The sequence below is a fragment of the Carlito syrichta genome, unplaced genomic scaffold (assembly GCF_000164805.1).
Source record: "Carlito syrichta isolate Samal-C Ts95f unplaced genomic scaffold, Tarsius_syrichta-2.0.1 Scaffold305142, whole genome shotgun sequence".
In the NCBI taxonomy this organism is placed as follows: Eukaryota; Metazoa; Chordata; class Mammalia; order Primates; family Tarsiidae; genus Carlito; species Carlito syrichta.
This window is the reverse complement of record NW_007249238.1, coordinates 37,566-53,033: the sequence shown is the minus strand read 5'-3', so window position 1 is coordinate 53,033 and position 15,468 is coordinate 37,566. Positions and strand designations below refer to the sequence as shown.

Below are 15,468 nucleotides of genomic sequence, written 5' to 3'. Positions count from 1 at the left end.
CACATATGCACACAGTTCTGCACTTTACTTTTTTTTCTAGCAATATACTCTGGCACTGTGCAATCCAATATAGTAGCCACTAGTCACATACAGTTATTTAAAATACAAATATTTTAATCAGATAAAATTTAAAAATCAGTTCCTCAGTTTTACTAGCCATGTTTCAACTGCACAATATTCATATAGTGATAGTGTATACTGTAGTGGGTAACACAAATTATAGAATACTTCCACCATGACAAAAAGTTCTCTTGGACAGCACTAACCAAGAGCTCCCTCATTCTTTTTTTACAACTATATAGTATTCCATTATATAAATATGCCACAGACAAGTTTAACCAAACAATTGGAAAACTTGTTATTGCTGATTTAAAGTAGTATTATGAAGAACCTTCCCTAAGGATGGAATGGCTTTTCTTTGCAACAAATTCTTCTCTCCCTCCTCCAAAAGGGAGAAAAGAAGAAAAAGGGAATTTGGGGTGTCATTTTATAATGTTAGAAAGCTTTATTTTGTACTGGGGAGAAGAACCAGGAAGAAACTAATACTGAAATTCATTAGAAATAATCCCAGTGTCAACTTCTCTCCATTTTTCCTCCTAAATCTAACTTATTTGCTTTCTGAGAAGATGTAAGTTCAAAAGCTTAAAGCACTGCGTGAGTGCTGGGGAACCAATCAACCCTGAAGTGACTGAACAATGGAGAAACAAGACGGGCCTGGATATCTATGAAGGATATGGACAGACTGAAACGGTACCTGACCTCACTAAAAAGACAGGGCTGGACTCCGTTTAGTAGATGAATAAAAACCAAAGTGTCTATTGTATCTTTATGATTGTTTGAGGGATAGGGAAGGAGTGGAGTGATTTAGAAAACATTTTTTAAAAAAAGAAAGCCAAAGCTTGAGGGAAGCTAGTTGCAAAAAAGCTCTAAAACAGTTTACAGTGTTTAAATAGCTATTCATTGAAAAACCACTAGTAACTGATCAGGGTGAGGGCATTACAATATTTTTGTAAATGAATTAATACTGGATCTACTGACAGGAAGATTTTCCCCTCATATGTTAGGGAACTTTCTTAGTGCTGCCTCAGAATGGAAACCACTGAGCTCCTTGTTCTTTGAAATGTTGAGTTTGCTGGACAACTCCTTGCAAGCATATTCTAGAAGGATTTTTTTTAAAGAGCTAATAGAGATGAGAATAAGAAGAAATTCTAGAGAAAAATTAAAAAAATAAAAACAAAAGTGATTATCATATAGAAGAGGGTAGGGGTAAGATGAAAAAGACAAGAGAAAGGTTGAAAATTTTTTTTTACAGTGTGTCTTTTTATAGTGCTACAATTTATGAGCCATAGAATATATCTCCTGGTCAAAAATTAACATATCAAAAATAAAATAATAACATAAATTGAAACCTTTATTAATACAAAAAGTATTATTCTAATATAAGTACAAATGTTAATATAATAACTATGGATATTTTAGTAATTATAATTTTGTGTTATAACTATATTATATACCTGTATATGTATTTATATATTGTTTATCACTATACTCCATGAGAGCAGAAACTTTGTTTTATTTTTAGCCTAGGTCATAGTAAGTTCTCAATAAATATTTGTTGAATAAATGCCTGTTGGATGAATGAATACATTTTAAGTAACTTGTAATGCTATCTTTCTTTTCTTCTTCTTTTTAACTAGGTGCTCATCTGTGGAAATTTTAAAGGAATGAAAATTAAGCCTGGTTCAATGGGAAAGCCTTCTCCTGCTTTTGATGTTAAGGTTTGCATATCCTTTTCCAGGAGAATGTTTAATAATCCAAACTGTTTGCCACCTACCTCCCTCCCCCATATACACTCTCCTCATTTTGGTGATGATTCCATGTTACTTCCATGATACTTTCATTTCCATGCAAAAATGAAAATGGGTTAGAAATGTTAGCTTATGGCTGGGCATGGTGGCTCACGCCTATAATCCCAGCACATTGGGAGGCCAAGGTGAGAGGGTTGCCTGAGTCCAGGGGTTCGAGACTAGTCTGAACAACTTGGTAAGACCTCATCTCTACAATAAATCAAGAAAAAAAAAGCTGGGCATGGTTGCACACACCTGTAGTTCCAGCAACTTAGAAGGCAGAGGCAGAAGGATTGAAGCAGGTAGAGGCTGCGGTAGCTGTGAGTAGCGTGCCACTGCACTCCAGCCTAGACGACAAAGTGAGACTCGAACTAAAAAAAAAAAAAAAAAAGAAATGTTATCTTATTGATCTCTATTCATTTGCAAATACCTATATTGTACCCTGCAGTTCTAATAAGCATTTAATAAATATTAACCCACTTAATTCTCAGAAAGAAACTGTGAGAGACATACTAACATTAGAACCATTTTAAAAATGAGACCCAAAGAGGTTAAGGAATTCACCTGAGGTAACGCAGCTAGTAGCTGCTAGAGTTGGGATTCAATCCCAAGCAGTCTGGCTCCAATATCTGTACTCTTATCACAATTCAATACTGCCCTTTCAGGAGTCAGAGGTCAAGACCTCCTAAAGATGTCCACTAGGCCAAAGGGAGCTACAGTTTACAGCGGCTGCAGCACTCTCCCTCTTTGCACCCCCCATGCTGCCTGGCTATTTCCAGGTTCTCTGTATCTGCTGTCATTACTATCACCTGATGCCCAGGAACATTCTATTTCCCCATCAGCATACTTTGTACAGGGTTAAAATTGTTCTCAGATCAACCCAGATTCAAAGCAGGGTATAGCCAAAGAAATTTACACTAACACAAGACACTCCTTGACTTATAATGGTTCATGTCGCAATAAACCCATTGTAAGTTGAATACACCCTGAGTTAGAGATGTGTGACTGACTGGGAGCTGCTGCTTTCTGCTGCTGCCCAGTATCATGAGAGGAGAGTTTCTACTGAATGGTTATCACTTTCACTCCATTGTAAAGTTGGAAAATCATAAGTCAATGGTCTTAAATTGGGGACCATTTGTATATAAGAAAAAGCAACAGCAGCAAAAAAAACAACACAAACAAAAAAAGAGTTAACAAAGGAGAAAGCTCTTAGATCAATGTTTCCCATGTTTATCTGATCATAAAAATCATATGGGTATCTGTTAAAAATACTAATTTTCAGGTCCCTTCGTAGGAGAGTCTGATTCAATAGATTTGGGGTGGAAATTTGAAATTTGTATTTTCAACAAGCACACCCAGGTAATTCTTACGATCTGATGAGTTTGAAAGAGTTTAGATAAGCCTGACTGCTATTTTAACTGTTTATTGAACAAATCAGATGCTGGGTCCTTACCCTCACTTTAACCTTGTTATGGGAAACTTATCTAAAGACAGAATTGCCTAGTGGTTCAAGTATATCTCTGCTGTCCACTAACTGTCTTTGGGTAAGCTGCTAAAGCTTTCTAAGCTTCAGTTGCCTGATTTTAAAAATGGAGTCTAGGATGACCAACTTGTCTTAGGTTTTGGCATTGAAGGTAATATACAAGAAATTGCCTCCCCTCACCACCTCAGTTCTAGGTGGTTACCAACCCTAATAACAGAATTGATTTTATAGGTTTCTTGTGAAGATTAAATGAGATATCTTTGAAGAGCATATCAGAGTGTTTGGCACATAATAAAGGTTCAAAAGATAGGTGCTGTTATTATTATTCACCTCTCCCTCACTTTCTCCTCCTTTGAAAAGCTTTTCTAAGAAAAAAATGGTAGAAGATTCCTAATTACATTCTGCAAAGAGGCTTAACAATAGTTCATTGGTTACCTTAGTTGGAGAAAGAACTATTGATAGAAAGTGCCAGATAAGTATTATACTTATCCTCCATGCAGGCCACACCTAGGTTTGAAGGTAGCTGGTAGATATATGTAAAAGCAGAATAGAGTTTTGATACTTAGAAACAAGTAAAAGTCATTTAGAGCAAAATCTGATATATAAAATAGCAATCAACCTAAGAAATGCTATCTGAATTTTTAAAAATTGGATTGAATTCCCTAGAGACATTGCACAAAGGAAAGTAATGGCATAGCATCTGGAGTGTGATTGCTGAGATTTGATTCCCAGCTTGATCATATACTGTGTTACTTAAACTCTCTGCACCTCAGTTTCTTCATATGCAAAATGGGCATAGTAATAGTTCTAACCATATAGGACTGTATAAGAATTATAGAAGTAGTGAGAAGAAACATTAAAAGAAAAAAAGCCAGGCACAGTGACTCATGCCTATAATCCCAGCACTTTGGGAAGCTGAGGCTAGAAGATTGCCTGAGCCCATGGGTTCGAGACCAGCCTGGGCAACCTGGCAAGAACTCGTCTCTACAATAAATTACAAAAATTAGCCCGGTGTGGTGGCACATATCTATAGTTCCAGCTACTTGGAAGATTGAGGCAGAAGGATCGCCTGAGCCCAACAGGTCAAGGCTACAGTGGCTGTGCGCATGCCACTGCACTCCAGCCTGGGCAACAGAGTAAGACTCTGACTCAAAACAAACAAACAGAAGAATTAAGTACCTGTAAAGCACTTTGGCACCTGTAAAGATGCTTTAGCATTGCTGGGGGTGATGGCTTAAGCCTGTAATCCCAGCACTTTGGGAGGCCGAGGCAAGAAGATTGCCTGAGCTCAGGGGTTTGAGACCAGCCTGAGTAACTTGATGCGACCTTGAGACCTCATCTCTACAATAAATCAAAAAGTCAGCTGGGCATGGTAGCACACACCCATAGTTCCAGTTACTTGGAAGGCTGAGGTGGAAAGATAGCCTGAGCCCAGCAGGTTGAGGTTGAGATGGCCGTGAGCATGCCACTGCACTCAAAAAAAAAAAAAAGGTTTAGCATTTATTACTTAGCATGCAATAAGTACTTAATACATGCTAACTATTATTAGGTACCTAAGGGAATGATGAGGATTGGAAAGAGGGTAAGAAAGCAAGGCTTTGGCTTATACACAATTGTCTCAACCAGAGAACATTCCCCTTTTCCCATTTACTTACACTGGGCTTCTGAAGTACGGTTTTGTATGTTCCATGGCTAATTAGTTTGAAAACCAGTAATAAAAATATTTATTTATTTATTGAGAGGAAAAGATAATCGAGATATATTGATAAATGATAATAGCAGGTTGAAAACAGTATATCATAAAGCAATCCTATTTTTTCCTATGCCTACATTGTCTCAAAGAGTATTACTAAAATGTGATTATTGCTGGATGGTAGAATCTAAGAAAATTTACATTCTGTTTTCATAGTTTGGTAACCCACATTTGATAACATTTTATGCAATAAGAATTTATATCAATATATCTTAGGAATTTAAAGTATTCTTAAAATGTTTTTGAAGTCTGCATTCTTAAAGCAAAAAGACATGCAAAGTTGAGATGCGGCATGACATAAAAATTCCCTTAAATAAAACATTATGTTTTATGTCAGATTTTAGATGTAAATGGCAATGTTCTAACTCCTGGACAAGAAGGAGATATTGGCATTCGAGTTCTACCTAAGCGACCGTTTGGCCTCTTTACTCATTATGTAGTAAGCAACCTATTTAATACTCTTTTATTTTCTATTTATTTCTCAAAAATGTTTGGTAACCATCTGTATTTGACAAAACACACTTAGGATAGGTATTTGGACCTATGTGTTTTTTTTTGTTTTTTGTTTTTTGAGTTGGAGTCCCACTCTGTCGCCCAGACTGGAGTGCAGTGGCTGCTCTCGGCAACCGCAGCCTCGACCTGCTGGGCTCTGGCGATCCTTCCGCCTCAGCCTTCCAAGTAGCTGGAACTACAGGCGTGCACTACCACATTTTTTTTTTTTTTTTTTTTTTTTGAGTCAAAGTCTCACTCTGTTGCCCAGGCTGGAGTGCAGTGGCACACTCACGGCAACCACAGCCTCGACCAGCTGGTCTCAGGCGAGCCTTCTGCCTCAGCTTTCCAAGTAGCTGGAATTACAGGCACACACCACCACACCCAGCTATTTTATTTATTTATTTATTTATTTATTTATTTATTTATTTATTTATTGTATCACCAAGTTGCTCAGGCTGGTGTCAAACCCATGGGCTCAGGCAATCCTCTCACTTTGGCCTCCCCAAAGTGCTGGAATTATAGGCATGAGTCTCTGCACCCGGCAAGACAGCCTCTTACTATTCACTAATCCTTTCTATTGTCAAACACCCTCTCATTTTTCTGAAATCTGATTAGTGCTGTCCCCTCTTGGGAGGAATAAGAGGTACAGGGAATGGAGTAGTAGGAATAAGAACATTTCTTTCACTAGAGACTTTCCTAGCTGCTTATTGTTTGCAAGCATTTTTATTTATTTATTTATTTATTATTATTTCTTTTTGAGTTGGAGTCTTACTCTGTCGCCCAGACTGGAGTGCAGTGGCGGCTCCCAGTCACTGCAGCCTCAACCTGCTGGGCTCCGGCGATCCTTCCGCCTCAGCCTTCCGAGTAGCCAGAATTACAGGCATGCGCTACCACGCCCAGCTGATTTTTTGATTTATTGTAGAGATGAGGTCTTCCTGCCCAGGCAGATCTCGAACCCGCAGGCTCAGGCAATCCACTCTCCTCAGCCTCCCAAAGACGTGGGATTACAGGCTGAGGCACTGACCCCGGCTTTGCAAGCATATTTTAATCTCTAATCACAGTATACAAATTAGAGCAAAGTCTGTACCAGAATAATAAAAGGCCCAGATTCTACTTGCCAGTGAACTTTAACGTAACAATATTTTACTCATTTTTCTTATGCCAGAGTTACAGAACCAATCGTGTTTTGTATAAAATAAAACAAAACAAAACAAAAAACAAACAAAACTGTCTCCTCTTTGAATTATACAGTGTTGGTGCTTTCTTCTAGCTGAGTACTCACTTTTTTCTTTTCCTACCAGCATTAGGTATTAGTCAATTGGCCTGGCTCGGTGGCTCAGCCTGTAATCCCAGTGCTTTGGGAGGCCGAGGTGAGTGGATTGCTTGAGCCCACAGGTTCGAGAGCCACCTGGGGAACTTGGCGAAACCTCATCTCTACAATAAATCAAAAATTTAGCCGGGTGTGGTAGCACATGCCTGTAGTTCCAGCTACTTGGAAGGCTGAGGCGGAATCGCCGGAGCCTAGCAGGTCGAGGCTGCAGTGGCCGGGAGCGGCCACTGCACTCCAGTCTGGGTAACAGAGTGAGACTCTAACTCAAAAAACAACAAAAAAAAGAGATATTAATCAATTAGCAAAAGATTTCATTTAGCCTATTCCCCTGAGCTCCTGCAATATTTACTTTGTCATCTGTCTAAGAGAATTCTCAAGCCGGAAGCATGTCTAGTCTTTGTAACTGTAGTTTGCCTTTCTTCTGTTGGGTTAGCTTCATGTTAGAATTTCATCCTTATTTCACTCTGGCTTTTCTTTCTAAGGCTTCTCAAAGGAGCCAAACTTTTCCTTTTCTTTCAACATTTAAAAATTCAACTGGCAAGAAGAGATAGAGTTACAATAATATTAACAAAATTTATTTGTTTTGCAGGATAATCCTTCAAAAACAGCTTCAACTATACGAGGCAATTTCTATATCACAGGAGACAGAGGGTATATGGATGAAGATGGATATTTCTGGTTTGTTGCAAGATCAGATGACATCATATTATCCTCTGGGTAATTTTCTTTTCCCTCTGTGCATATGTCTGTGCTAACTGATCATCAGCCTTATGGAGTGAACAATACTGCTCACCTTTATAAATTCCTTCCATATGTCTTCCCAGTTACCGAATTGGACCATTTGAGGTTGAAAGTGCCCTGACTGAGCACCCTTCAGTTGCTGAGTCAGCTGTTGTCAGCAGCCCAGACCCCATCAGAGGAGAGGTAAAAGAACTAATTCATCTCAACTTTGTAAATTGTTGGCAACCTAATACATATTTTTAAATAGTAGTTCATTGAAACAGAATTACCCAAACGATTCATTTACTAAACATACAAGCCAGATAGAAATTCATTTACTAAACACAAGTCAGATAGAAATGGGGGGATGCCAAAAAACCCAGAATTCATTTATTAAAAATTGTGTTTTTATTCTTACATGTTCAAGTTTCAATCACCTTCAAAGTACTTTCCATCTGATGCAATAAACCTATCAATATGCTTTTTCCACTGCTCAAATCATTTTTGAGCTCGCAATGTTGATGAGTTTTAGTGTTTCTTCTGTTTTGTTTCACTTCTTCCACAAAACATTGCCCTTTAAGGACTTTTTTTATCCTGGGAAAGAAAAAAAGTTGCTCGGGGATGAGATTGGGTAAATAGGGAGGGTGGGACACAAGGGTCATGCCATTTTTGGTCAAAAACTGCTGAACAAGGCTGGGCAAAACACACTATAATCCCAGCACTTTGGGAGGCCAAGGTGAGAGGATTGCCTGAGCCCACGGGTCCAAGAGTAGTCTAGGCAACTTGGCAAGATCTCATCTCTACAATAAATCAAAAACTCAGCTGGGTGTGGTGGCAGGTGCCTCTAGTTCCAGCTACTTGGAAGGCTGAGGTGGAAGGATTGCCTGAGCACAGCAGGTTGAGTCCACGGTGGCCATAAGTGTGCCACTGTACTCCAGCCTGGGTGACAGAGTGAGAATCAAAAAAACAAACAAACAAACAAATAAAAAACTGCTGAACACTCAGCATGGTATGGACAGGTGTGCTTATATATAACCCCTCATGAAATTGGCAAGCACACTGAAAATAATCTCAAAAAAAAAATTCACTAATAAGAGAGAGGATTAAGATCCCCAACATGAGGCAGCTAGAGTAAGTTTCTCCTATAGAGTAAACCAAGACAGAGAGTTTCCTCAGCATCCAGAAAGGAACAGGACCACAGCATGCCCACAACTCTCCAAAGGAGTAATAATAACCATTTAGTGCAAATAAGAAAAAAATTCATCGACCTGTACTGGAAGTGGCCAGACTGTCGCCTGCCCCACCACAGTCCACCACAGTCCACCACAGCCTGAGTGAAGCCTGAGTAAAGGGAGTTCTGTGCTCCTTCTCAAACTTGCAGGGCCCCCTGAGCCTTTTGGGAAACTCATGGGAAACTGCCTTACCCACAGTTCTCTGCTCTGCTTTGGAGTGGTACAGGAAAAAAGGAAAGCCTGAGCAGCACCAGATGCTATTTCCCAGGAACTCAATCCTTGTGGTGGCATGGCTGCTTTCTAGCAGGCCTGGAAGGGGACAGGCCCCAGTGGCAAACTCGGTGGGTACAGACAGTTCCTGGCTGGGCAGATTGCCTGAGAACATCTGAGGCCTTGAGGCTGACTGCACCTTGACATTCAGATTGCAGATTGCCTGAGGCCAAGGCAGGGGCTGGGTGGGAAGTGTTGCCATATCTTTTCTGTGCCTGTCCTGCACAACAGTTTACTCCAGTGGCCTGGGACTTCCTTCTGATCCCAATGGCATAGTCAAGAATGCATACTTGCAGGGTGCTCAGCTCCATTCCCCTGCACTCCTCTCAAAGGCCCAAAACAGAGAACTTGGGAAATCCCCGGAGCCCCACCCTTGGCCTAAACTGGCTGGGCACTTCCTTGGAGCAACATACCCCAAGGAGAAACCCCATAGTCACCATCTTAGCTGGCTTTCTCCCACAAGTGACATCTCCTGACCAGAGGTCAACAGTACAGCCTACCATATCGGATATAATGGACCCCAGACCCCAGCTAACATCACTTTCCAAACTAGTCCAGTCACTCTGGACGCCATGAGCCAGTGCAGATACCCAGCACAGTACTGCCACTGCTGGCAACTGAGAAACTTACTACACCAAGGCTATATATAACCAAGGGAACCCTGCAGTGCCTATGTCAGCCCCTGCGAGCCTCAAATAAGAAGAAATAGATCTACCACTTGATCCAGCAATCCCACTACTAGGTATCTATCCTAAAGAACAGAGGCTGTTATATTAAAAAGACACCGGAATCTGTATGTTCATTGCAGCACAAATCACAATTGCAAAGATGTAGAATCCAACCTAAATGCCCATCAAGTGATCAATTAAGAATGAAAATGTGGTATAAATACACTATGAAATACTATTCAGTTATCAAAAAGAATAAAATAATGTATTTTTCAGCAACTTGAATGGAATTGGAGAACACTATCTTAAGCAAACTAACTCACATCTGTAACCCCTAAAGCTATTTTTAAAAAAAGAAAGGCTGGGCTCGGTGGCTCAGCCTGTAATCCCGCGCCTTTGGGAGGCTGAAGTGAGTGGATTGCCTGAGCCCGCGGGTTCGAGACCCACCTGGGCAGCGAGACCTCATCTCTACAATAAAGATCAAAAAATCAGCTGGGTGTGGTACCGTATGCCTGTAGTTCCGGCTTCTCAGAAGGCTGAGGCGGAAGGATCACCGGAGCTCAGCAGGTCGAGGCTGCAGTGGCCGGAAGCGGCCACTGCACTCCAGTCTGGGTGACGGAGTAAGACTCCAACTCAAAAAAAAAAAGAAAGAAAGAAAAAAAAAATCACTGAAGTCAAATGCAGCTTATCACAATAATGCTAGCTGGTATACCGATCCAATGGGTTTTTAGAACATTTATTTCACAGGGGAAGCATGTACCATAAGAGGCTAGCCCTCCAAAATTTAATTGTTGTTTGGGGGAATCGCCACTCATATGCTAAGCAGAAAAAAACTGCTTCAGAATAAGACTAAAAAATATATATTAGAAAGAATTTGGATCCTTTCTGTGGAGGCTTGGGACAAAGATAGTGTGAATACCAATAACCCAGGGCCACACCAGAGATCTGCTGAATAGGATCAAGTTGTTGCCCAGAAGGTCTGGAAGCCAACAGGATTCCCAGTGTAATTAAGGAGGATGGGCTGGCATCAGATTTTCAGAGGTGAAAATAAGGTCTGAGGCAGGAACTGAGACAACCATAAGCAAGCTGGGTAGGTAGATAAGTAGAAGTTTCAAAAAATAAGCTATGAATAACAAACATAGAAGTCCTGAAAACCCAATTCTATTGGTGCTGCACATGTGGTAGTTTGGGCTTCAAAGCCCCACACCACTCTTCAGGCTCCCTTTGCCAGGCAAGGCCTCCTTGGTTTTGTCTGTGTATCTATAACATGCCCTTAGGGTTTGTCTGAAGTGGACTATGAGTTTCCACAGATATTTCTCCAATCCATATCCCTTCTAATGCTGAATCAAGTTTTGGAGATGACATTGAGGTCAAATGCAAATCCAGAACTTCCTGTACCATGTATTCAAGCCTCTTAATCTCAAATTCTAGGCGTAGAGCTTGAGACACAGGGTACAAGGCCGAGTTAGAAGCTATTTAATCTCACAGGTTGATTAGGTCCTCGAGTTTAAGGGAGGAATGGGAAATATGTGTGCTGCAGTAGAGTAAGGGGAATCTGCTGGTAGGACTGATCCTCCTAAGTGATCTTTGATGCCAGAGGATATCCTGTTAGTCTTCCTAGGTGGTCCAAAGTTGTTTTGGAAGTGACCAGATGGGGTTTGGTAGTTTGTAAAGTTGCTAGGATGAAAGCACCTATTTACTGTGAAAGAGTATATTCCAGGTAGCTGAGAGGAGGTAACAGATAATGGTTAGCTGCTTGTCTTTTTGCTCAGCACACCACCTGCATGGTTTCATGTCTCCGTTCCGCCCACATCTCATCCCTCCCATCAGTCATCATCAGTTTTATCCACCTAGACAGGTATTTACTTGGGAGACAAGGTGGTAGCTGAGCCTCGAAGACCAGAGTTGGCTTGCTAATCACCTGATATATAGAGTATATATAGCAAAGATCTATAAAAGGGTTATGATACCTCACAGCTTGGCATAGGGCTTGGATTAGTCAGAGAGAGAAAAAATGTTTAGCCAGTTTCCCAACACTGGTGGAGTGCAACATTTCATGGTAGAAAATGTGGATGGGTGTTCAAGTGAGGTATCCGTGCACAAAAATGGCCATGTGCTCCATGCTACAGGTGGCTCCTCTTCCTGGTGGCAGGTCTAGTCTAGCTGATTTGGGTACTTCTTCAGATTAGGTCCTGCCAAGCCTTTAATTGGGTAGTAACTTCCAGAAGAATTGATAAAAAAAAAATAAAATAAAGACTTGAGGATAATATCCCCAATACTGATAATTTTTATATATCTACCACAGTCCTACAATTTACTGTGTGCATTTTCACAATGTTGCCTATTTCCAATACTGCTGCAACTTATAACTATTTTTGACAGTTTTCATGAATTTTTTTCTCTGGTAAACTGTCCAAAAGCAATTAAGTTTTAAAATGAGTATTTCTTTAATTTAACTACAATATTGATAATTTTTGTGCCTCCTCAGTTGGTTTTCACATTTTAATATTTGTAAGGAATTTTACACGGTTACTTTGCTTTTAAAAATTTATTTTCAGCCTCTGGCTTAACTTTACCTATTTATATTTTCACAGATATTAAAATGTGGGTTTTCTATGAGCCTTCTTTAAAAGACGGTTTCCAATAGGGATAAAGGAATGGACAATTTTTCTTACTGTTATTTCTGAAAAGAAAATTTAAATACTATTTTAACATTGAAATGTGAAATAAAGAGCTGATAAATATTTGTCTAGACCACTAGGTTCTTAAATTTATTGGATCACATACCTCTGAGAATTTGAAGAAAGCCACGGGCTACTGTTGGGTTTATGCAAGAATGGAAAATGTTCTTTCTTCTTTTTTTTCTTTGAGCTGGGGGCGTCTCACTCTGTTGTCCAGCTTGAAGTACAGTGGCACAATCATGGCTCATTGAAGCCTCAACCTTCTGGGCCCAAGCAATCCTTCTGCTGCATCCTCCCAAGTAGCTGGGACTACAGGCGTGTGCCAATGCCCAGCTAATTTTTGTTTTATTTTTTGTAAAGAGGAAGTCTCACTATGTTCCCTAGGCTGGTCTCAAACTCCTGGGCTCAAATTATCTTCCTGCCTCAGCCTCCCAACATACTGGGATTACAGGCATGAGCCATCACACCCAGCTGTAGGACGGAAATGTTCTATATTTGTACCACCTGATATCACAGCCAGATTTGGCTACTTTGAGAAATTTTTATCTTATTTAATTTTAATTAATTTAAACTGAAATAGCCACATATGGCTAGTGGCTACCATATTACATGGCACAGTTAGAGACTTTCCTCAGGAAAATGCAAGATTTTGCATAGAATTTCAGAGAAATTTTGAAGCCTTATGGGTTTTGAGAAAAAAACCCCAAAACTCCTTGTACTTCTACTACGACAACTAAGAGCTAACATTTTTTATTACTACGTGCCAGGCATTATTCTAAGCCCTATATCTATGTTAATTCATTTAATAAGAAAAAGAAATTGAGGCACAGAAAGATGACCTAATTTGCCCAAGATTACACAACAAACTATGACTTGAACCCAGGTTGTCTGACTTCAGAGTTCATACTCTTAACCATAATGTTAGATTATTCCCTCTTAATATTTCACTAATGGGTTATAATATCTTTTTATTTTTATTTTTATTTTTGAGTTGGAGTCTCACTCTGTCGCCCAGGCTGGAGTGCATTGGCACGCTCATGGCTACTACTGGCTTAACCTGCTGGGTTCAGGCAATCCTTCTACCTCAGCCTTCCAAGTAACTGGAACTACAACAGGCCTATACCGCCATGTCTGGCTAATTTTTTGATTTATTGTAGAGACGAGGTCTCAACAAATTTCCCAGGCTGGTCTCGAAGCCCTGGGATCAGGGCAATCCTCTCACCACGGCCTCCCAAAGTGCTGGGATTACAGGCTTGAGCCAATGTCCCTGGTCATAACAACTTTTAGAAAGGCAAAGGAGACTTTATCCAAGGTGAAGCCATCAAAATGTGAACCAGTAATAGCAGTTTTTAAAAAATTTACCTTTTTTTTTTTGAGTTGGAATCTCACTCTGTTGCCCAGGTTGGAGTGCAGTGGTACACTCATGGCCACCACAGCGTCAGTCTGCTGGGCTCGGCGATCCTTCCACCTCAGCCTTCCAAGTAGCTAGAACTACAGGTGTGCGCTACCACACCCGGCTAATTTTTTATTTATTGTAGGGACATGATCTTGCCAAGTTGCCTGGGCTAGTCTCGAACCAGACAATCCATTTGCCTCAGCCTCCTAAAGTGCTGGGATTACAGGCTGAGCCACTGAGCCTGGCCCAAATTTGCCTTTGAATGACTTAACTTATAGCAAAGATAATTTTTAAATTCATAAAAATGTTGCTAAAGCAGCAGAGCCAGCATAACTACAAATATATTTTATAAAATATCAAAAAAAAAGCCAGGCTCCGTAGCTCAGCCTGTAATCCCAGTGCTTTAGGAGGCCAAGGTGAGTGGATTGCCTGAGGCCGCGGGTTCGAGACCCACCTGGGTAACTTGGTGAGACCTCATCTCTATAATAAATCAAAAAATCAGCCGGTGAGGTAGCACGCGCCTATAATTCCAGCTACTCGGAAGGCTGAGGCGGAAGGATCGCCGGAGCCCAGCAGGTCGAGGCTGCGGTGGCCGGGAGCGGCCACTTCACTGCAGTCTAGACGACAGAATGAGACTCCAACTCAAAAAAATAAAAATAAATTAAAAATAAATAAAATGTCAGAAATGAATAGGATAATAAAATTATATCCATACATAGATTTACATGCACACAAGGTTGCATAACTGTCCCATGACACATGTAAATTAGAAATGTGCAATGGCTGGGCGTGGTGGCTCAAGTCTATAATTTCAGCAATTTGGGAGGCTGAGGCGATAGAATTGCCTGAGCCCACGAGTTCAAGACCAGCTTGGGCAACATGGTGAGACCTTGTCTCTACAATAAATTTTTTAAAAAAAATTAGCTGGGCATAGTAGCACGCACCTGTAGTTCCAGCTACTTGGAAGGCTGAGACGGATCACCAGAGCCCAGCAGGTTGACACTGGGGTGGCCATGAATGTGCCACTGCACTCCACCCTGGGTGACAGAGTGACACTCCAACTCAAAAAAAAATGTTCGTTTGTGTGCACTCCACCCTGGGTGACAGAGTGACACTCCAACTCAAAAAAAAAAATGGATTATGGCTCATAAGATGTTATAAAACTGCCCACTGATAAACAATTTTCAATTTATAAAAAGTTTATACTTTAAGTCTTCATTTCTCACCAAATAACTGGCCTGAGGATTTAATGTTTCAAATAATTCATTTTCTTTTTTTTTTTTTGAGTTGGAGTCTCACTCTGTCACCCAGGCTGGAATGCAGTGGCACGATTCCGGCCATTGCAGCCTTGACCTGCTAGACTCAGGCTGTCCTTCCGCCTCAGCTTTCCAAGTAGCAGAAACTACAGGCACACACTACCACGCCCAGCTATTTATTTTAATTGTAGAGATGAGGTCTCGCCATGTTGCCCAGGGTGGTCTCGAACCTGTGGGCTCAGGCAATCCTCTCGCCTCAGCCTCCCAAAGTGCTGGAATTATAGGCTTAAGCTACCGCGCCCGGCCTCAAATAATTCATTTTCAATCAAATCTCTACTCC

At 40.7% G+C, this 15,468-nt stretch overlaps 1 protein-coding gene across 1 annotated transcript in view; it reads left to right on the top strand.

Annotated features, from left to right (window-relative positions):
* ACSM3 (acyl-CoA synthetase medium chain family member 3) overlaps positions 1-15,468 on the top strand; it is a 48,955-nt gene that overhangs the window by 30,651 nt on the left and 2,836 nt on the right. Inside the window, exons 8-12 of the mRNA XM_008061198.2 lie at positions 627-750; positions 1,698-1,778; positions 5,421-5,522; positions 7,495-7,622; positions 7,730-7,829. Coding sequence (XP_008059389.1) covers positions 627-750; positions 1,698-1,778; positions 5,421-5,522; positions 7,495-7,622; positions 7,730-7,829 — 535 coding nt within the window. The remainder of the gene's footprint in view (positions 1-626; positions 751-1,697; positions 1,779-5,420; positions 5,523-7,494; positions 7,623-7,729; positions 7,830-15,468) is intronic.